We start from the raw sequence: 23700 nt of genomic DNA, 5'->3' as shown, positions 1-23700 counted from the left end.
TAGTCCGGGTGCGAGAGTTAGCCGAGAAAAGGGCTGGAGCTAAAGAGCCAAGCAGTGCTTGAAAGAATGTGGTGTCTGTGTAATTATTTCGGGTAAAGCTAGCCGGAGGCGGCCAGGGTGCTGGAGATGCAGCCCCGCCGCCCCTATTACTACAGTGAATGAAACTGGTATTAGTTCCTTGTGAGCTAATTGCTGCAGCTGCCTAGTGTTGTGTTAGTATCTAAGGAAAGGACAGGGGTGAGCCCTTTCCATGGCTCACTTGGGGTCAAGAAAGAACCTTTAGGAGTAGTATGTAGAAGCAAGGGGAACGGGGAAGAGAGGAGAGAAGCCGCCTGAAGCCGCACTCCTTTTAGTTGGCATAGCAGTCCTAGAGTGCGTGAGAGGAGAGATACGGGAAAGGCAGCCCTTTATAAAGCCAGCCTAATTAGGTCACTGAAGTAAAGGACAGGGAAACACGCCCAGAGAACAGAAGCTAAGAACAGCTCAAGTCTTCCCTCAGAACCGTATCATGAGACTTAGAATTGGAATACGGCTGAGAAGCAGTGTGCAATCTTCCACATTCCAACATCCTCACAAGGTGATGACAGCATCGCTTCAAGGGAAGATGCTCTTTATCTTCAAAGTTTTCTAGGTAATTATCAGACATACAAGGACAGTGAAGGCCATCAGCGAGGCTTCTTCCAATCTGTATATATTTCATTTGTCAATAGGAAAGCAGGCAGGCACCAGATTTCTATTTCAGTTGTTTTTGTTTACATCCTAGTTGAACTCACATTCTTTTCTGATACATAACCATATGGATTTCAGGTCACTTGTGTGAAAATGCACTAACTTACTTACACTTGCTTCTAACTTTTTAAAATGGTGAAAGAACATTACTAATATACTACTGTTTCACCCTGGGACTGACTCTCTCTCTCTCTCTCTCTCTCTCTCTCTCTCTCTCTCTCTCTCTCTCTCTCTCTCTCAGAGGCAAAGTGGCTCAAATAGAAAGAAAGCTTTAAAACACTAGACAAAACCAAAGTAAGAGTAAAATGCTAATTTTACCAATCTGTTGCTGCTCCCATCTTCCCTGTGTAGCCCAAGACGGCCTGCTGGAATTGCAGCCTGCGCTATCCCTTCCAGCTTCTCCTCTCTTTCAGTATTTCAATGCCCTTCTCCTGTGTGTCTGAGTTTAAATTCTTCCAATGTTAAGCAAAAGGCTGATATGGATGGAGTTATTGTCACAAGAGTCTCGGATAGACAGGTACAAGGCAAGCAAATGTCTCCAGTGGATGCTGGCCATACACACACTCTAGTTAGACCAGACTACCCAAGCTGCTTGGGTCAGAGGCTGACCTGGACCTGGTAGGTCAGTCTTACTTCATTGTGTTCTATTTTTCTCCTTATTTGCTTGTTCCACTGTATTGTCATTAGAACAAGGTGAGAGGTTCAATTAGTTTAAAATGCTTAGATACACCCCAAACTGTCTTACTCAAATATTTTTATATTTCTGAACATAATTTCTACCTTCAGTTCTTTTAGAGATATACAGTAACTCATTTGGAAAGAAAGGTGGAGCATGGCGCTAAGGAATGCCACCACCCTTGGGCATGGCTCTAGTGTGTAGTGATATATTATTTGTAGTTTGATAAATAAATCCTGACTGAAGACCAGAGGCAAATCTAAAGACACTAAAGGTCAGGCAGTGGTGACACACACCTTTAATCCCAGGATTTGGGTGACAGAGACATTGCGTTCAAGGCCACCCTGGGCTGCTCAAGATTAATGTGGAAACAAATCCACATGGTAGTGGCTCACACCTTTAATCAAAGTCCTAGGGAGTCACAGGCCTTTCATCCCAGCACTAGAGGGAGTATACAATGGGAGGAGAGAGAAGTTTTGTCTGCTTAGTTTATGGTAACCCAGCCTTGGTAGAGGGAAGACTTCCCTAGTGGCTTGGCTGCTTTGCTTTTCTGGTTTTCAGGTTGAATACCAGTTTCTATCTCTGGGTTTTTATTATTCGGGTTATACTGGTGGATAAGTGGCTCAATGGAGGTGGGCAGGATCATTTAGTGAGTCTTCTCCAGGAAGGGCTTGCAGCATCTGAGGCATTGCTGGTACACCAGCTCGAAGCTGGAGTCAGTGCCATATTAGGGATCTTCAAGAATGAGTTATTTCTGTGGATTCATTCATTCATTAATTCCTTTTTTTATTTTTGAGACATGGTTTCTCTCTATAACAGTCCTAGTTGTCCTGGAACTAGCTCTGTAGACCATGCTGACCTCTAACTGACAAAGATTCTCCTGCCTCTGCCTCCTCAATGCTGGGACTGAAGGTGTGAGTCACCATTGCCCGGCAATAAGATCTTTTCTTAATGAATATGTTCAAAAGAACTCCTATTGGTTCTTTTTACTAAGCCTCTCTTTTAAAATATCATGTATGTTAATATTACCAAAATTAGGTATTATTTTTAAAATAAAATTCCTATTTATTTATTTATTTATTTATTTATTTATTTATTTATTTATTTATTCTTTCTGCATCTCTTATTTTATTGAACAGGGTTTTACTGTAAATCCAAGGCTGTGTTTGAACTTGGGATCTTTTTGTCTCTGTCTTCTACATGCTAAGGTTGCAAGTATAAATTACTTCACCAGCTAGCTGATGTATTTTGTAAATTATATTTATTCATTTATTTATGCATATGTAATTTATACATATGTACATGTGTAGGCCAGAGGACAATTTCTGGGAGTCAATTTTCTCCTTCTACCACATGGATCACAATGAGTGAACTTGGAACATCAGAGCCTAGACTCCTCCCCTGGCCTCCTAGATGATCCTTTTGAAGTCAGATATCCCCACACTTTCCTGGCCATGTTGAACTCAAAATGATATTGATCATCTCTCATGATGATGAGGGTTTCATCACCTACCCAATATCTCTGCTGTGTGAGGGCAAGCGTGTGTGTGTGTGTGTGTGTGTGTGTGTGTGTGTGTGTACAATTAGGTACAAGCTGAATGTTGCAACATTATATATCTTATCTCCTGACAAATGAACTCAGTAAGAGAAGGTAAGAACTGATCAATTGCTTCAGATTTCAGATAGTCCATGACAATAGGTCTGTACTGTGGGAATGAGAAGCAGAGCGTTGACTTCTCGGGCCTGCTGTGTCTATTTTGGGGGCCAGAGAGGGAGTCATAAGGAAGTACTGCAGAGAAAACATCAGACTTACCTTGTGTCAAGCGTCTGAGCTAAGATGTGAAGGCAGCTCACCATCGTAGTTGAATCACTCCCTAGAACAGAAAACATAGCCAGTGACTCTCTAAACCCAGCCCGGCTTTTAAACACATCCTTCTTAGTATGCACCAGACGTAGCCCAGTATAATTAACCAGCAACACACAAGGTGCCAGGTCTGTGTTCAGGAATGAGGCATTTATCTCTAGTCTGACACAGCCTCTGCCTCATGATGGATGTCACAGGCAGAGCTGAAAACATTCATTGGTGTGGAAAATCTGAGCTGTTAAAGGGGGAGAGAGGTCATTAATCATGCTTCAGACCAATTTTCTGTGGAAAATTTAGGTGACACCTCAGTTCCAAGGTGCAGGTTTTCCTAACGGAGAGCCACAAATGAAGGCAGAATGGAAGCTCAAGAACAGGAAGACTTGCCGCCTTTATCAACACATCCCAACACTTACCGAAGAGAGAGATCCTGTGTCTCACGAGAGCTGCCAGCTTGCAGAACAGGCTAAGGCAGAAAAGGTGCAATTCAGAAAGCCGTGGAGACTCAGGAAGTGATTTCCACCCCATTTTTCCCCACCCTCACTTGTGAAACAGTGCATAGTTTGGGGCTTTGGGAGGAAGCACTGTGTCCTCTAGAAGAGTCTTTGGAACCCCACTTAGGGAGATGTTACGGGTTGCACTGTCTTGGAGAATCATGAAAGGTTACTTGCCGGCAGCTCCATCCTATTCAAAAACCATCCCTCGGCAATGAGAAGAGTGTTTATTTGGCAATGGCCCTGTGTAATCTTTCCTTGGTGCTAGGTACCATGTATTGAAATGTTCATTCATGTATAACATGGAGAAAAAACAATGAGGGTACTAAAAGGCAGCTTGATTTTCTGCCATTGCCATGAACTGTAAACCATTTTGTAGTCTTTAAGTGGAGTGTGAAGCTTTAGTTGGAAAGTGGAAAAAAATGTTGGGATTAGAACAAATGTTAATGATTAGAGTAGGGAGTAGGAGTCTGTTAAATATAAGAACACTTTAAAAATACATTTTTCAGAGCTATGGGGTCTTCATGACACAGGGGATAATAGGATATCCAGGGGGACTCCCAGTGAGGACCCAGCATTGATTGTGTAGGAGAAGCCAGAGGTCTTGAATCAAACCAATGACCCATTGCAATGCACACTTACAAGTAAAGACTAAAGGGTACACAGTGTGACTCACTGGGCCATATTTCAGTTTCCACGCCAAGATTCTTTTATTTTTGTTTTTTTTGGGGGGTTACTTTTAAATTTTGTTTTTGGGAGGCTGCAAGGGCAGAGGGCAGATATGAAGGGATGGGGTCAGCATATATGGGGTGAAATCCATAAAGAATCAGTAAACGTTAAAAAAAAAGTTCATTTTTTGCTGTCATCTTTGTTAGTCTATAGTCTGTCCTAATTGGGTCTTTGGGAACTAGGAAGCAATTATCATTATTGTTACTGTTATTATTATTATTGATATTGTTGCTGCTGCTGTTGTTATTGCTGCTGTTGTTTGTATTTCTGACTCCTTGCCATGCTTCACTTATACTTTGCACCATGGAGACCCTTGAAGTTTGAACTGTACTTCAGGTGTAGCTGGGAAGGCCTTGTGCATTTAGGAAGGAGCCCTGTAGATGTCTCTGAGCATGTTGACAATTGACCCCACCCAGGGGTACTGTGACTACAGTCCACACAGGTGGATGATACTCTTGGGAGAAGAGCCTCCTGAACTCTAACGTTTGATACTGGCATGGCTCGACAAGAACTTTGCTTCCCTTTCAGGAAGCAGGGAACAGAAAGAGGGCTGACAGGGAAGACAGAGACGAGACACTGGTTCAGGCTGAGATGCTCCCCCAGGGGGACTCAGCTGATCACAGCCTCAATTCCTAACTTGTCATGGAGATCTCTGACTCCCACAGGACAGAAGTCTCCTTAGGACAATCCAAACAGAGAAGAAATGTGCCTCTAGTGCTGGTTGATAAACCCCATCAATTTAAAGGACAATACCTCCTAGTTAATTAATGTCCTGCATTTTTTCTGGGCTAGTTTGAAAAACTACAACCAATGCCTTGTTGATTAGTAAAAATAAGTCAGAACCTCCCCGGTCTAGGAGTTTAAGAGAACTCATAGTGCATTAGCAGAAACCTGGTACCTAATGTGACAGGTGCTCCTGTTTATTTGATGTGAACTCATGGAGCTGGACAGGGAGAAAGAGTATTGAACAGTGCAGTTTTTATTGCTGATGGCTTAGTTCTGTGCTTGGCCTGTGAATAATTACGCTGTCTTAGCAGAGATCCTTCAATGCTCTCCACTCTGTATTAGTTTTTTTCTCATCTGTAATCAAGCAGTTCTTCTACAAAAGTTGGAGAACAACTCAGAAATTTGAAAACTCTTTAAATGGATGAACATATTTCTTTGCCAAGTTGGTTTTGTTCATGGTGTTTTTTACCACAGCAGTAAAAACCCCAGTTAAGACAATTAATTACTTTTAGTTTAAAATAATAAAGGGCTACAGTTCCCAGGTGGCTTTCTTCTTTCTGAGAGTTTAAAAACTATAAAGCCTGGCACGGTGGCACAATCCTTTGAGAGCCAGGACATCCAGGGCTATAGAGTGAGCCCCTGTCTCAAAAAGAAAAAAAAGATGAATATATAAAATGAAATTATTCAAAAAAAGAGAAACTCCATGCTGTGAAAGGCATCAGATTAATGACAAGGTGGATCAAGGATGAAGGATTCAATAAGGGGGATCTAGTGGGTATCAGAGGCTGAGGCAAGAGAATTGGTAGCTTTAGAGAAGCCTGGGCTGGGCTAAGGAAGTCCAGTCCTTAAAAAAGGAGAAAGAGAGAAAGAGAGAGAGAGAGAAAGAGAGAGCTGAACCTTTAATCCCAGCATTGCAGAAACAGGCAGATTTCTGTAAGCCTGCCTGACTTACATAGTGAATTCTAGGCCAACCAGGGCTACATATTGTGACCCTGTCCTCAAACAAATAAACAAAAACCAAAGCGGGAGGGGGAGAGTAAGAGAAAAGAGGGCAAAGGAGCTGGGCGGGGGAACACGTGCTGCACAAACACAACCGCTCCTGCGGGAGATTTGGAAATTATTTGCAAGGCTGATCAGCTCCAGGTTGCATTCCAGTCACGACAAATGGTGCCTGGTTGAACAAATGTTACATTTCCATGAATTAATAGTCTAAGATCAACAGATGAAGAAAACAGACACATCTGCCCTCTGTTGGATTAGCTGAATGTCTCACGTGGTCTCTCATTTCCCTAGCTTCTTATAGAACACATTAGTTCAACCTAAAGGTATAAGATCTTGGGACCAGTACCTGATTCCAAAGCATCATGTTTTGGCAGCACGGGATTTCTTCTGTCTGGAGTAGCACTAAGTGATTGCCGTACACATAAGAGGCATGCAATGTCCTGAGTTTTCAGTCTTAACCATCTGTAACACTTTGGGTACTGGAGTGAAGCTAAGGGCACCTCAGATTCTTGCTTTGTGAAATGGAGACCGTGCAGCACAGGTAGAGTTTTCAGTTTAACACACTGTGAGGTTTCACAACCATATTTACTCAGATGGCTCATAACTCTTGCATATGAAAATTAATCTTAGTGCCTGTCCATGCAGAGTGTTTAGTAAATGTTGGGCCAATCGTCAAGCTGAATATATTCCTGAAGAGTGTGATAGTCAGTTAGTAGCTGAGCTCTTATCCAGTACAACGTGCGTGTTCACTGTGGAGGGATTGCGTGCAGACTTTCACTACCTTCTTTACTTCTTTGCTGTTTAGAAGTCTAATGCAGCCTCACTCAGCTTTTTGCATGGATGCAGAGACTCAAACTCAGGCACTCATGCATGAGCAGCAGGTGCCTTTACCCAGTGAGCCACCCCTTCGGCTCTGAGACTGAGAAGTCAGAATAAACATTTAGACTGAATCACGTAGTTCTAGCTTTAAAATCTCAGACTAGCTGCACTGGGATTTGTAAGATCGGAGTTCTAAAAATTCTAATCTTGCAGACTTGATAAGGAGCGACAGAAAGCAGTGTATACCTTAGTGCTCCATGTTTAATTTTCCCACGCTTCAGAAGGATCGTGGCCTTCTACTCAACGTTATTTCAGGGTAATTGACCTGGCTATCTACATATTTCCCAGGTCCCTATGAACACCCCAAACAGTGTGATTCTATTGGTTCCTGAGATCACCGAGGTATGCACAAATATAAAAATTTTCAAATCATCAGGTTATGCACCATTTCTACAAAGAATTTGTGATTCAGTCCCCAGGTAGCTGATGTCTTATATAAACCACTTTAGCACTGAGAATGGCAGTTTGAATGAGTATCCTTCCAGGCCCATGTACTAGAATCTCTGTCTCTAGGGTTTTGCTATTGGGGTACTTGGAGGCTAGGGATGGTTGGAGGATGGAATCGAGTGGGAGGTTTTTAGGTCAATGGGACATGCCCTTAGGGAGATATTAGGATCCTGTCCTTTTTGGCTTCTGGCCATGACCTGAGCAGTTTGCCTAAGAGTGAGTTCCCCATCACTGCCATCTGGACCCCCTACCATGGAATCAAAGAAAGGTGTCTACTCATCCCAGACATGAAATTTCTGAACTATGAGATAAATAAACTTTTAAGCTTTACTTATAAATGACATTGTGGTACAGCAACTCAAAGCTGACTAGCATAGCGGCCCTCTCCTGATTTCATGGACTCACCTGGCTACCATTTCTTTCTCTTTATGGGAAGCATACCCACTGCTGCTAAGTGGCTTCAGAGGAGATGACAAGAAGTAAAGGCGGTGGTTGGTGAAGTACTGGTCAACCAGGGGGAGTAGAACCTGGAAACCATCAAACAGCACGTTTAAGGTTGCTGATCCAAGTCTATCTGCCAGTTCCTTTTACAGATGTCATTCTCAGTGAGCAGAAGCCTCTCAACACTGGATGTAGAAAGTTCCAGGAAATTCTATCTGGCTCTCACTTCGTATTATTATTATTATTATTATTATTATTATTATTATTATTATTATTATCTACTAACCAGAGGTGTTGAGGTTATGTGACAGGAAAGGACATTGACTAAAGGCACAAATAAATTTGCATGCTGATGATCTGATTTGAAGAGGACACCTGGGAAACTCAGATTGCCTTCTTGGCCACAGTATCAAAAGGTACAACTGAGCCCTCATCCCAAACGTCTATCTCTGCTTTACAGGGCCCAGACACTGAAAGGCTTTGGGTCCTCTGAGCAGGCTTCTGTGGGCAACATTGATCATTGGTACCCAAATGCATTCTCTATTTCTTTTCAGCGACAGATTTTAGTGAGACATAAGCCGCTGAGCCAGGGAACCTTACTCAGTTCCCCTTTTCTGCTAGAGTAAGCTGAAAGGACCCACTTGCATCAGCACTAGGTTAGGACTTCAGAAAAGCAGCACCTTGCTCTCTCCTCCCCTTTCCTTTATTCATCCCTTTGCTACAGATATGATGAGGTTGGGCTTGTTTGGACCACAGTAACACGAAGCACACTGTCACCGATGGTGCAGAACAAGGGGGGAGGATCCTGAGTACTGAGGCCATGGTGTGGAACTGAGCAGCCTACATACATTCTTAGACCTCCTACCCACACCAGGTCTGTTCTGTACAGAGGAATATAACTCTGTTCCACTGAAGCGTTTTGGAGTGTTAGATCTCCTTGATGGGCCCCTTTAAATCACACTCCCAGTCATAGAGATCTTGAGTAAAGGAGAAACACTTACTTTGGCAAAGAATTTGATCTCCTGGTCGTGGGGAGACTTTTCGGTTTTCCCACTGCTGACAATGGCTTCTGCAAAGAGAGAGGTAAAATACTTGGGTTAGAGCAAACAAACAAATGAACAATCATGGTATTTTGAGAAGCAGAGCAGGTTTTCAAAAGACAACCAACAAGCTTAGGTGCTTTCATGAACCAGCATCTTGTAAAGCACTTTGTAGCTGTGCTGGCCGGGTTTGTCTCATGCCAATTCTCTCACCACACACTTTTCTGAAAGAGCTTCAGTGATGGCCATAGTCAGACAGCATGGGGAAAGTCAATAGGATGAGGTGCAAACAAACCCAAAGAGTCAGTCAAATCCAGCAGAGAAGTAAAGGAGTTTTATTTCCTCCATACTAAAAAAGTTAAATAAGTTTTTTTTAGTATGGAAGAAATAAATCTCAGCCACTGTTTTCCACCCAAATTATATGCCTCTATGAATCATGAGCAATGGTGACACAAGAAGCTAATTCATAATTATGTCATTTTTTTTCTAAAGGATTGCAATGCTCTTTCCTGACAGTTTGAAGTTCTACTTACCCAAGTGAGCAATAAACTCTTGAGCAGAGTCAACGTATTTCAGGATCTTCTTCAAAAACTTATAGGCAAATCTCTTTTCCATGGAGGAGGCGTCCAGCTCCATGTCCTTCATACCTCTAGATTGGACAGAGATGAACCCCAGGAGTAGCAGAGAAAAATATGAGACTTTGGTGTATTGTCCATCTTTCCCATATTGCTGAATTTAATTCTCCGCTCTGGCTGTTATTCTGGCTTAGTGGAATGAATGCCTCATCATTTGACTGACTTCCTCTTGAACTTGGACCCGACTATGTGAGAGCATGCAACACTTTTGTGAAGGTGATTCCTCAGCAGAGTTCTCAGAAAGATCTCTGTAATTGTTACTAAGTCTATTGAGCTGGAGATAAGTCAGAGAAGACAGCAAATAGTCCTCATAGGCTTGACCTGATGCTAGCTATAAACAGACATCAGCAAAATATAAATTACGTGGAATGTTAAAAGCAATGTTATGTTAAAAAAAAGAAAAAGGAAAGCAGGCTGAAAAGGCCTGGGGATGTCGTTATAAAGGTTTGTGGACGATGATGTAAAATATGGTAATCAGGGTTGGGATCATAGGGAAACGGGAATGGAAGTAATGGCTTTACGGAGGTGAAGTGTGAGTTATAAGGATATGTAGGCCAACATTCTCCCAAGAAACAGGTGGTGCAGAGCTTCTGAGGCAGGAGCATGCATCCTGGGTTGCAGGAGTGTGGCAGAGTGGTCAGGGTGGGTGGGATGGAAGCTAGCAGGTGTCCAAGGGGTAAAGGAACATGCAAAGCGCAGCCAATCATTTAGGGCGTTTGCAGGAACTTGTGAGAACTTTGCTTTCTCTGAGAGAAATGAGAACTGCTACTGGCAGTTCCGGAGAGGGGAGACAAGGCATTGTGGTCAACCACTCTGGCTGCTGTATTTAAAACTGGACGTAGGTGGGAGCATGGGAAAAAGCAGAGAGCACCATGGGAAACCACCTCAGTAATGATGTTGAGATTGCATGAAGGCGGTGAAAAGTGGGTAGATTCTACACATGTTTTAAAGGTAGAACAATTAAATTTTCTTAAAGATCGAGGTGACTTGGGAACAAAGAGACTAGTCAAGGTTTTGGGCTTAAACAACTGAAAATAGACTTTTGCCAGCAGATAGGAAGAGTGAAGTTAGAGAAGGCTTTCTCCTGGTGATGGGGCCTCACGTTATCACAGGCCCACTTAGGGCTCCCATGGGACCCCATATATGGCAGACAACTACCCAGAATAGGACTGCTGAATTTAATTTATCCCTAATTATATGTCCTCGACTTCCTTTGGTTACAGTAAAGGGGAATTTTTCATTTCTGTGAGCAAGGGATTTTCTCATTAAATCACACCCCACATTCATCTTAGTGTTAAGAAGAGGATTAAAGGAGGGTGGGGAGCCTTTCTCAAATGCTTCCCCAGAGGCTCTCTCCTGAAGCATGACCTTTCCTACCCGACAATACAGCAAATACACTTGGTAATTGTCTTTCTGTGAGCTACAATAGAAATATTTGTATAGTTTTTATTTATTTAACATTAACTAGCAAAAAAAACTCTAGGAAATTAAAATGAGAAATAACTTGCTTGGCGAACACTTCTTTGAAGAGGAATGGGTATATCAGAGCAGGCCCACCACTTTGCTTTCCTGCCTACAAGGAAGCTGGCAAGCACAATGCTACATAGCTCGCCATAGACATCTGGTTAGTGAGTAAGCACATCCCTTTAGGAGTGAGCAGTCCAAGCCAGCTGCATAGAGAATGTTCCCCAGCTTGTGACAAAATGACTTAGACATCGAGATGTGTTCCATCTCCCCAGAAGAACTGCAGCTTCAGAAGAAACAATTCCTGTGGTTCAAAGGCTGCTTCTGTTAGTTGTGCTTGCTGTTATTATGCAGTTTAACAAAATATAAACCAGTCATGTCAAAGTTTGAAAGAGTTGCTGGTTATTTTACAAAGATCCTCAGCTGAAATTTATAAATACAGTTTTGAGTTAAGGATTAGCAAGGTATCTAAAAGAGAGAGGGAAGAAATCTAAAAAATCATCTAGCATTTCAAACATTATTTTGCTTGTGCTTCAAGTTCTCATTTCTCTTTTAAAGAAGCTAAATTCTAAAGCTGCATGGGTGTATTATGAATGTGATTTATAACTCCCATCTCTTGGACCAATATACAAAGATAAGGCTTTTGACCTATAACATAACATTTATGAGTGCATATGCAAGGAATCATTACACCCTTTCCAAGAGTGTCAAGCACTGCCATTACTGTCATGATTTTTGGAGATGGGTGATTTAATACCCAAGACTAAAGCCAAATTTACATCCCCTCTTTTGCCCCATTAATACCACATGGAAGATGAAGACTTACCTAGAAACTATAATGCCATTCACCTGGAGGAATTTGAACAGGTCCTGTGCCTTTTCTCGATCCCTGAACTTTTCCTTGGCAGTCAAGGTGTCATACGGTACCAAGAGAGGGTGACTGCCACCACCTGGAATAAGGTGAGAGAAAAACACACACTGTCTTCCTTTGTACTCCTGGGAAAATGTAGGTGCCACGCCCCCAGGCTCACTTTCCCCACAGGGCGCTGTGAACGAGCTCACCTTTGCTCTCCAGCTCCAGCTTCTTCTTCTTGGCCCAGATGTTGTGATAGTTCTCAGCCACCACCTCCACCATTCCCTGTTCCCCAACCCGAGAGACGCAAGTTAGAGAGAAGCCAAGCCAGGAAAACCACTTCCTATCTTCCAGGCTCCGGAACAGCACCACCAAGTGCTACTTGCTTGCTGCTGGAGGTTTACCATCGTTAATTATTCTGTGCGACACCCCTCATTAGCTTTATATCATCCCATACACAGGAAATAGTTTTGGATTCTGCCCTTCCCTTGCAACTTTTATTATCCTGGCAGTTGAGTGCATCCAGGAGAAGCACGCATTTCTAGCCAAAGCCGCACATTGCCAGCCCCTCATTTGTCTTACTGTTATATTTCTCGTCAAAGATAGGGAGCTGAGCAGGAGAAGTCAGGTCAAAGTCAAGAATCTATGGAAACTTTTACCTAAACAAACTAAGAGAAAAAAAATCACTCCTTGCTGGAAACTGCTGTCATTGAGGTTTATCAAATAGAATGAATCTTTCTATAAGGCGTATACAGCTCTGACTTAGAGCAAAGGATGCTCTTTAGAAAAAAAAAAATCCCTCTAAGATCCAAGGGGCTAGCCATTGGGCTTCCTCCTCAGGCTGGAACAGAGGCCACAGGCACTGATATATGCAGGCAAGGAGGAGTCGAGGGAAGCACCTCAAAACTTTTAGTTACATCTATTGATTTTATAGCTCTGAGTTCAACAGTGATCACTTTCCTGCATAATTGCGGGGAAACTGAGCACATCTGCTGTGGCATGCAGGGTGGCCTCATGGCTTGTGAGATTTATGAGGACCACGCAAGCATTTCCTTTCAGGTGATATATCTAACAAGAGAGTTTGATGTGGGGACCTTGCCGACTAGTCTTCCATTTACCCATTACTGTTTATGGTACTCTTGGAAGAAGTCCCTTCTTAGATGACTGGCTAGTTCTCTGGTGTTTCCCCCATAGCTTCGGCACAATACAGCTCTCTTCAGGTTTAATATCTTAGTGATAATATGTTCTACATATACTCTCTGCTTTTCTCTTTTACTCTTCAGAGGGTAACATGCCCTGTCCTGGAAAGATCTAGAAGGCACTGATGTTCTGCATCTGGGTTGGCACTGACCTGGAGCTCCCTGGACAGCACAACATTTGAGAGATCCAGCGGGGCTGGGCTGTAGCTGTTACCCTAGGAGAGCAGAGGCAGAGTTACTAGGCTATCAGCCTCCACAAACACGTGGCTGCCCCAAACCCCACTGTTCACCTTGGGTGGTCCCATCACCACCCCTCAGGGAGTGCTTTCCTAGATCTGCAATGGTTTCTATTCGCCAAGTGTTGCCTACCAAGTGCTGCAGTCGTACCTGGTTGACCTGATTCGACACACATCGAAGTTTCTCATTCTCTCTTTGTTGGACCAAAGCTTCTCCTTCTCTGGTCCTTTCCACTGTCCAGCCCACAGCGAGCATGGTTTTCAGGGATTCTCTGGCAGGCCAGCGATAAATTTCCTTCTCCTAGAGGAAGTGTGCATAAAAGAACTGGGAAGAACACACCTTACCCGTTTCCCCACAGCACACAGAGAAGATAATTGGCCCCACCCTCCCTTCACAATGTCATTTGCAGAATCTTGTGTATAACATAATTTTTCTGATGTTGTTGAATATAACAACAACAAGCCTATAGATTTTTTTAATTAGGGAAATGAACCACTATTATCAATGGCATTGCCTATAGTTTATAAAGAAGTGAAGGGCCAGGGAAAAGACTCATTGTGTCTTCTGTTTAAGATGGAGGGACACTGTCAAAATGCATTTGCACTGAGCTTTTCCTTGATCCTGGGAAACATAACTTCTTAGAATTCTTTTGATATCAGCCCAATTTTTATGAATGGTCAACAGTCAAAGATATATATGTCATCCCTTACATATGACGCCACACTTAAGCTTACAAATAACACCTACTGATTGCAAACTCGGATTAAGTAGATGAACCATACTACTTAATTTAAAAATGAAGGAGGGAAGGAAGGAAGAAAGAACAAGAGAGCTGTTTCTGCTTCCATAGGGATTTTCCATTCTCACCATCCTCCATGTAGTGGAAATCTCTTCTGTTTAAATCTTTTTCTCAAAATTTCTCCATCCTGTCTCAACAGCATAATATTCTAACAAACCCCTTCCTAGTTGTTTGGTTGGAGGAGAAACACAAGTACATTTTGGACCATCTGCCAGCGCTAACTAGGGCTCCTTTCACACGAGGTTTCTTAGAGCCAAAGAACGGAATGTGATGTTGGGGTTTGGGAAGTTCATGGAAGCTGCTGAGGACTGTGAGAGGGATGGGCTGTCTGAAACAATCCCCGAGGAAGGACACAGCAGGCCACACGGTTACAAATCCTGCTTCTTACCTTCTCTGTTAATGTCTTGAAGGGCCGTATCAGTGGGTGGGTCTTCACGTTTTCATCCAGGGAAATCCCATATTTCCATCCACTGTGACTCTGTAGAAATGTTCTCAGTTCAAACCAAGAGCCTGCTAGATGACCCAGATCTCTGCTTCTGTTTTCTCAAGTAGCATAATGGATCATGACAGAGATTAAAAAGTCCCTCCACAGATGTCTAACTGCCCCTTTCCGGCTGTCAGGACTGTGCCTTCCCTATCCTGACCTTTGCCCCTGCAGTCTCTCTTGTTCGAGCTGCTGTCCTCTTCACTGTTTTGCTTGTAAGTTCTAGGGCCACTTAGAAGGCTGTTTCAAAAGACCCTGAGAACATGAGCATCAGGACGGTGTGACAAACTCATCAAGATCAGTGGCAGAACTCAGAGGGGACCAGATCTATCACCAGCCACCGAGAGGGGTCTGCTTGGCAAGATCACAGCGGGTGCATGCTTTTCAGGGTCATGGAAGCTCAAGACAGAAAAGCACCACTAATGGGTACCTTCTTCTGGAGGAGTCTGGAACACTATGGATGTAGAGCTGAGTAGGAGCCCCCGACTTTCTTAGCATCCAATCCCAAATATTCCCAGCTACTCATTCTGTTCCCAATCTCTGCCTCCACCTAATTGTCAAAAGTGCATGCTTTCCAAGATTCCCTTCCCAAGAGGCGCATTCTTCCTGCCTGCTCTAATCTAGGTCTGTGGTTTCAGCTACCACTGATGACTGATGTCAGATCAGCATCTCGAAGCAGAGCTGACTTCCAATTTCCAAACAGTATGAACTCAGCCTGATGTGTTACCAGGCTAAAGAGGACCCGACAGTTATTTCTTTCAATGCCTCCTTCTCTTGGGTTCCTATACCCCAGGGGCTCGCCCTTCTTGAGCACCCACCCAGTTTCTAATCCTGTAACAGGGGGTCCTTGTTGACTCTGCTCATCTCTCTGCCTCCTAGACCCACTCCTCTGCCCGCCTCTCTCCAGTTTCCTTCATAGTATGAGCTCACCTTGGTGGCTGTAAAAGCTTCCTAAGCATTCTCCTTGCCTCCAATCTTGCCACGTATTTATGGATTCATTTTCTACTACTGTTAGGAGATACTCACCCAACTCGTCCTGCTAGAGAACTCTATTCCCTTATGATTTCTGATTGTTACCTGCTACCATGGGAAAAATGGAAACTCTCACATGGCTTCTAAGTCTGTAAATCTATCCATGTTCATCTCTCCTCTTCCTTCCCCTGCCCTACTTCATGTTCTAGTTGTGTGGTTCCCCAAACCAATAAACTGTCTCTGGTCTCTCTTGGTCTTCGTGTGCTGACCCAGCAATAAACTCACCACTTCCTGGCAATGACTGCAATGAATGCCTAGCCATCTGTAAATGTTACCACTCTAGATGGCATCTGTGGACATCAGCTGTGGGATTTGGTACCTCTACATGTTCTAACCCTGTGCTCATGCCAAACACAGAACTGCATAAACCATACCTGGGTAATTCAACTTCTCCCCTAGGAAGAGAGGTACTTAAAAATGTTAAATTATGTATTTGCACATGTGAGTTCAGTGTCCTCAGAGGCCAGAAGAAGGTGATAGATTCCCTCAAAGTTGAAGTTATAGGCAGTTGTGAATTGCCTGAAGTGGGCACTAGAATTTAGCATAAGTACTCTGTAAGAGTAGTATGCACTCTTAACTACTGAGCCGTCTCTCCAACCCCAGGAAGAGCTTCATGAGGTCAGAGGAATCAGGACCTCTGGACATACATCTATATCCTTGCTTTCATCAAGCCTCATACTGGTGTCGTGGAGAAATGATAATCAAATAACACGGTAGTAGATATATAACTGATGATTGGGTCAAACATACAAAAGTGCAACTGTTATAAATTATGCTAATGTTTTTATATATAAATGACTTTAGGAATACTACTAAGGAGGAGAATAAGGCATTAAGATGACTTGCATATAGGAAATCTGGGTGAGTCTCAGCCTCAGAATGAATGCTTAGATTGACACCTGCAGGAGGAGGTAGGGATGGCAGGTGACGACCTCGCTCAGTCACGGAAGTGTTCTGTACACATGTAGAGTGTGTGACAGAGGATCTAAAAGTGCAAGAAGAGACGGATGGGCAGAGAGAAAAGGGAGATCTCATTGAGAGGCAGGGAGGGGGATGCCCACTAGTTCATGTGGGAATTTTGACCTTTATTTTTAAGAAGAATTAGAACTTATTAAAGAATTTTAAGATGGAATGGGGGCTGGACAGAAGGAGTACTAATATCATGTGACCAGGTATGCATACTGGGAACATTACTTGATGTGAAGAAAAGAGAAGATGTTCACGAGGAGACCAGCCAGGTGCTAATAGTGGCCTGGGGCAAAGGTGATGACAGCTAGGACTGGTCATACCAGAGAGAGAGAGAGAGAGAGAGAGAGAGAGAGAGAAGAGGAGAGAAGAGAGAGCTGTACAAATTCATAAAGAGTTGAAGAGATAAAATACACAATTTAAAGATGGATTAGTTATGCCTGTGGATTCATAGATACTTCTCTCCCTAACCCATGGTTTGGACAAATGTCCACGCTGGAAAGAAATGAGAAAATGCATGTGTTCTAGACTCTAGAGTCTAAGGTAAGCAAGTACAATTGGCCACCTTTTCTTTTCTTGAATAGAGTTTTATTGGCACAAGGCCCCCTTTTGTTGTCAGATGGTGTGGGATTCCTCTCTGAATGCTATGAATATGTTTTATTACCATTGGTTAATAAAGAAGCTACTTTGGCCTATGGTGAGGCAGAAAGCTAGGCTGGGCAACTAAACTGAATGCAGACAGAAAGAAGGCAGACTCAGGCAGACTCCATTTAGCTGCTCAGGAAACAAGATGTGAGGTAACAAACCATGAGACGCACGGTAAAATATAAAATAACAGAAATGGGTTAATTTAAGATGTGAGAGCTAGCTAGAAATATGCCTGAGCTGTTGGCCAAACAGCGTTGTAATTAATATAGTTTTTGTGTGATCATTCAGGTCTGGGTGGCTGGGAAATGAAAGTGGTGGCTCATGGTTTCCCTCACCTGCGACTTCACCATAGGGAGATGACATTCTATGACCCTGCTTTTGAAATACACCTACTGCTACAAGCTGTAAGCTGAGCAGTGGTCCTATCCCTTCACTGCCTGCCCACTCCAATCCTGTGTGGTTTTGGCATAGCAATTAAACTTATTAAGCATCCTGACCTCACATGGGGAGGAATTGCAAGCAACAGATGGACTAAGTGTCTAGAAGTCCTAGTGGTGCCTAGCGAAGGAGGGCCCTCATGTGGCCTTTCTGGAATACAATTCCTCTTCCCAAGCAAAAACAAGAGTAAGGCTTTCAATTTTAGTTGTTCTTTTCCAATGTTGAGTTCAAAGAAAAAAAAATTAAATAACAAGCTTTCCACCCTGATGAAACCTTCATGTTAAACATGCAAGTGCATTCTCGGGCCTACACTCCAGGCAACGCAGCGATAAGGAAGCAATTGGCACTCCCAGAATGGCTTGTTTTCTTGAAAACGACAAACGCAGCACCAGCAGCTGCCAACGCCTATGTCTTTGACCTCTACCAACCCAGGAAAATTGCTGCCCAGAAATAATGAAAGCTCTTGGCATGGAGTCTCTGTCACTTAGACAAATCAGGCAGATTTCCAGGATCAGACCCAATAATGTTCTTGGGCTTTTTCCCCCCTCCCTGACAACTGTCAGTCAGCTGATAATCCCTACCTTGTCACAGGCCCATTTATCATGAGAATGCTCAGCATACTTGGTCACAATGTATTCCAATTTTTCAGGCAAGGAAAAGCTGTGAATCGAGAAAAAAGTATTATAGCCTCCGTAAGTGTTTCAGCCTGATATTGTAAAAGGCGGACAGAAGAAACGATTTGCTGTCACTAGCAGGATTTGGTAACAGATAACCTCATAGCTTAAGCTACTCTAGACACAGTCTATACTGCTGAGCAGTGGTGGTGGGCCAGAGTTGTGTTCCAGGCAACATCCAGGTCTGATCACAAGATTTCTCTGCAGAAACATCTGCACATAGATGGCCTTCCACCAGCTGTTCTGAGCCCTCCCGGCTCCCAAGGTATCACTGTGGATTTCAAAGCCAGTTCTGGTCTCTGTCAATGAGAATCTTGCCATCCTCTAACTCCAGTCTGAGAACAACAGACTGTGAAGCTGAAGTCAGATTACAAGATATTGGTTATCTGTTATTTTGAACTAGTGACTCGTTACAAATAGAATTTTGGAAATACAGTAGATGCCTGTCATTTCTCTTTGCCTAGCAGCTCCCAGCCATTGTTCATCTTCCTGTGTCTCTTATGGTCTTCTGGTGTTGCATATGACGTTAGGTGCACTGCCACCAAGGTCAGCATATGCCTAGATGGATCAAATTCATTCTCCCTGGAACTTGAACCTAGAATTCGATGAGACAAGGGCAGCGAGAAGCTCAAGATGACTCATCCAATGGAGACAGCTGAAGATTGTCATTGTCCTTGGAGTGGCCTGGCTTGAGAGTTTGTTTGTTTGTTTATTTATTTATTTACTATGTATACAATATTCTCTGCCCCAGACCCCATTACAGATGGTTGTGAGCCACACCATGTAGTTGCTGGGAATTGAAGTCAGGACCTTTGGAAGAGCAGGCAATGCTCTTAATCTCTGAGCCATTTCTCCAGCCCCAGCTTGAGAGTTTTCTATTAGGGTCTGGTAATGGCCCCACGTCTTGGTAAGCAGGCCTTTTTGCTTTTAGGAATGGGCCCAGTCTTTAGTCCTCACATTACTCAATTTACTGATGTCTAAGGTGTGTCTGAAGCAACAAGAGCACTCCAAATACCACGGAGCCGCTCGTCATTGTCACACAGTCGGTAGAGTAGTGTTGATAATGTTTGTAACACCATCATTCACCACGTCATTTGCTCTGTCATCTTTTCACGTGTTTACATTTTTATAAGACAAACTTCTCTAATGCCAGCATGTATTTTCTTTTCTTGCCCGAGTTTCCATTTTTACCAAATCCTTTATCTCTTTCTTCTAGGAGGTTCGATTCTGTTTCTCATCATCCCCTCACTCAAGGCTTTATCCAATGAAATGTGCACTTCATTATCTCAACGATGAATTTTATACCCTAGCAGAGCTGACAGTCCTAGGAAGGACTTAGGCTCCTATTTGAGAGCCACTGTCACCAAACACAACCCAGGGATGAAGTCAGTTGCCCCTGCATATATACTCAAAACTCGGGAGGGATGCTTGAAAATTTAACACAGCAATATTTTGCCTTAAGGCTAAACACACTGGAATAAGAAGTTGGATGAGAGCATCTGCTGGTCTGCTGAGCACTGGTAAAGGATTTTGGATACTCATAGGAAGAAATTATAAGATATTGATATAGCATGACTCCAAAGATCTATTATTTTTAGTATGGCAAAGAGCAGATCCAGCCTCTCGAAGGACCTCAAGTATGTGGCTGTTACCCTGAGGACTTGCTAAAGTTCTTCCGTTACTATGAGGTTGTTTTTGATGTTATTATATCTGCATAGGCCTAATTTACAAAAAGCAAAGACTTTTGTCAAAAATTCATTAATAAATCAATCATATCATTTATCAGGGTGGGCCTCTTCATGCTTCAGACAACATTTATTCTTGTAAATGAGTCTATTTCATATATTAAATCAACCCCACCAAAAAGCCTGGAATATGAGCAATATATAAAATTAGAATAGATGTATATATAATATATACATATATATTCAGAACTAGATGGATTAAACTTATTCCTGGTGTGACTTGTAGTGTTAAAGGAGATGATAAGCATGGTTGGCAGAAGGGAAAGGAAAAAGTTAAAGTTCCTATTATAGTCTGAAAGATATCAACTCTTATATGAAATATAGGAACAAATTAGAAGTGGCTCTGAACTTACTTCATGGTGTTAATAGGTTTCGGGTCAAAGTTCCCATCTGCATCCACTGAGACCTGTTTCTCCAATGTGGCTGTGATTCTTGTATCTAAATAGTCTGGTGGCAAGGCCCCAGCAATTGCACTGAGACACGGCAGGGCCATTCGGAAAAGATCCAGGTCATATTTCTGTGAGGGGAAACAGAGAGCACTCCAATAGACAAACCATGGCCATCATATAGGACCATTCACTCACAAACAGAAGTGCAGATGCAAGCGATGTGTTTGTTCAGGTTGATCTTCAGTATTTTCTACATAAACTAAAGTGTCCTTGGAGGATGGAATGGTAATCTGGAAAGCCCCCAAGTCACCATTTACTTTCAATTGAAAAAGATTAAAGGTTTCATTCAATGTCATTCCAAATAAAAGTCAAGGATGTCTAAAGATTAAGATGGTTTTCACTAGGCTAGAAAGGGCTATAAACTTCCCTGCTAAGAATAGTTATGGGAAAAGGCCCAACCAATGGCTGGAGAGGGGAATGTGAAGAGCATCTAAACTCCACAGTGGCGGAGAGAGATTGACATTAATATTTTGCTCGTTGCTGTGACAAACATCCCAGACCAAGGTAACTTAAGGAAGGAAGTTCTGCCTTGGAGCTTGAGGGGAAGAGATCAGCATGTTGGAGGATTAGGGGGAGGCAGCTGGTCGCCTTCACTGTCAGGAGTAGAGAATATAGAAAAATGGGACCAGGCTGTCACACTTCACAGAGAGAAAGAACAAGAGGTTTAAGTACTCAAAACTGGAGGCAGAAAGTGCTTTTGGAATTTGCTCTGGTGGCTGCTCTCCTGTGTTAGCTCAGGGAGTCTGGCAAGCTATTTGACTACTCTGAGCATTATGGTAGTTCCTATTCTGAAGCATGGTTTTTTTGGGGGGTGTGCATGAGAGGATGGGATGTAGGTAGCAGTTAAAGGGTTAATATAAAATGCTCCCAAGATCCTAAGTACAGTTCATAGAAAACAGTGAAGCCAAACTGATGTAAGTTCTGTCTGCCGGGTCACCAGGGTCACCTGTTTTCTTAGCCATTACCTTGTGGGAGAGGGAGTCAAAAATCCCCCAGAAGAGCTTCTCAGTGAGGTGCAGTTCCTCCTCCACGGCTAGCCCATAGCTCCCCCATCCCGAAGGCAGGCAGTAATACTTCCAGCACTGCTCATAGTGATTGGTCAGAAGCTGCGAGTTTCAGAACACAGGGGCACCGGTCACATGGAGTCCAGCACATCCGCAGGCATCGGAGACATCCAGGGAGAGAAAACAGCACAGAGAAATCATGAGGAGGAAACCAGTGTTTGAAAGAGCTGGATGTCAACCAGCTTCATAGGCCCCGGCTCTCACATCTGATAACTCTAGCCTGAGCTGCACCTGCCTGACTAATCCTCCTGCCTCCTGATCTGCCCCAAGTAGTTACTGAAAAATGGAGAGGAGTCAGTTCTGTTTTCAATGAGAAAATACTACCCTTCAAAAGGTATGTGCGAATAATTTCATATGACTCTGGAATATCCTGGGGCATGCTGATATGGAGAGGGGGCTGTGGACAGAAAATTGTGGGTCTGAAGATTAACGTCTGTGCTTCCTGGTCCCCCTGGCCTTTGTACTGTTCAATGTGATAGCAGTTCCATATCTGGTCAGAAGAGGGCACTATTAACACCCCTTCCCAGCTGGTAGGAGCCACATCTGCGGGGTGGAGGTGAGGTGGGGGGGAGGGGGGTGGGGGGGGGAGGGTGCAGGTGTGTGTGTGTGGTGCGCCATTGACATAAGATGTCAATGTGAATGGACTGAGTGGCACCAGCAATGCCTCTTAGCAGAGAGCAGTGGTCTGTAGAAGAACCAGAGCCAAGTTAAGGAGTGCAGACAACAGTACCCTTTGAGATTAAGACCCGGAACTGTTAAAGTTAGAAGGAAAACAGTCTCAGAAGGACTGAGACCCTCTGTGATTGTGTGAAACTTCCTGCTGGTTTTGGTACTGAACCAAAGGCTTCTGAGAGTTCTGCTTACTCCAATAAAACATTCCCTCAAAGCCCTGCTTGAACGAGATTGAGAGAGAGATTGAGAGAGAGAGAGAGAGAGAGAGAGAGAGAGAGAGAGAGAGAGAGAGAGAGAGGTTGTCAACGTGGCTCATCTCTGCTGACACAGTTTGGATTTAGAAGTAAGGTAGAAGCCCCAGCAGGAAGTTGAAAGGCTGTCCTCTGGAGTGGCTACTAACTCTGGCACCATCCAGGGCTAGGTGATCTGGGGCTATAATAGAGAAGTCATAGCAATGAGAAAATAAACAGAAAGTTCTGTGTTCTTTTTACTAACAATTAGAGAAAAGAAATAAAGAGCATCTGTTGCAGGGGGAACACAAAACAAGGTAGGTGGAAAGGGACATTTTAGGTCCTTTGAAAGACCACAGGGAGGGCTGGAACAATGGCTCAGTGGTTAAGAGCACTGGTTTGATTCCTGGCATATACAGAGGCTCACAACCATCTATAACTCCAGTCCCAGGGATCCTGACACCCTCTCCTGGCCTCTGTTGATACCACATGCAGGTATTGCCCAGCAATACATGTAGGCAAAACACCAGCACACACAAAATAATAAGTAATACTTTTTTAAAAAAAGAAAAGAAAAACCACAGGGCTTTCAAAGCTTTTTGAGGTTAAAAATATTCTAAAACCCTAGTTAGGATAAGAAAGGCCCAAATCCGAGTCTCCTTAGCAAACTCTGATTAAAAGTCAAGAGTGGAAGGCAACTCAAGAGAACCACAGAAGGTAACAGCTACAAGCTTGGGCTTTTGAAGTTGAAGATTCAAAATGCAGATTGGATTTGGGCAATGCACCTTGTGGAGCTGTCAAAATCCAACATGTGCGTTGTTTCTCTGATTGTGTCGGCTCTGTGCACAATATCTCTGTAGACTCTGTGCACATCATCTCTGTGTAGACTCTGTGCACATCATCTCTGTAGACTCTGTGCACATCATCTCTGTGTAGACTGTGCACATCATCTCTGTGTAGACTGTGCACATCATCTCTGTGTAGCCCTCAGCACATTATCTCTGTGTAGACTCTGTGCACATCATTCCGTAGACTCTGTGCACATCATCTCTGTGTAGACTCTGTGCACATCATCTCTGTGTAGACT

At 43.4% G+C, this 23700-nt stretch overlaps 1 protein-coding gene across 1 annotated transcript in view; it reads right to left on the bottom strand.

Annotated features, from left to right (window-relative positions):
• Ryr3 (ryanodine receptor 3) overlaps positions 1-23700 on the bottom strand; it is a 571876-nt gene that overhangs the window by 99577 nt on the left and 448599 nt on the right. Inside the window, exons 51-63 of the mRNA XM_026787730.1 lie at positions 21613-21753; positions 20552-20715; positions 18361-18439; positions 14600-14689; positions 13563-13712; positions 13328-13390; positions 12186-12261; positions 11950-12073; positions 9558-9673; positions 8986-9053; positions 7949-8070; positions 3683-3732; positions 3219-3279 (exon numbers count right to left, since the gene is read on the bottom strand). Coding sequence (XP_026643531.1) covers positions 3219-3279; positions 3683-3732; positions 7949-8070; positions 8986-9053; positions 9558-9673; positions 11950-12073; positions 12186-12261; positions 13328-13390; positions 13563-13712; positions 14600-14689; positions 18361-18439; positions 20552-20715; positions 21613-21753 — 1304 coding nt within the window. The remainder of the gene's footprint in view (positions 1-3218; positions 3280-3682; positions 3733-7948; positions 8071-8985; positions 9054-9557; positions 9674-11949; positions 12074-12185; positions 12262-13327; positions 13391-13562; positions 13713-14599; positions 14690-18360; positions 18440-20551; positions 20716-21612; positions 21754-23700) is intronic.

Source organism: Microtus ochrogaster (assembly GCF_000317375.1).
Source record: "Microtus ochrogaster isolate Prairie Vole_2 chromosome 14 unlocalized genomic scaffold, MicOch1.0 chr14_random_1, whole genome shotgun sequence".
In the NCBI taxonomy this organism is placed as follows: Eukaryota; Metazoa; Chordata; class Mammalia; order Rodentia; family Cricetidae; genus Microtus; species Microtus ochrogaster.
This window is presented reverse-complemented; position numbering and strand designations above follow the sequence as displayed.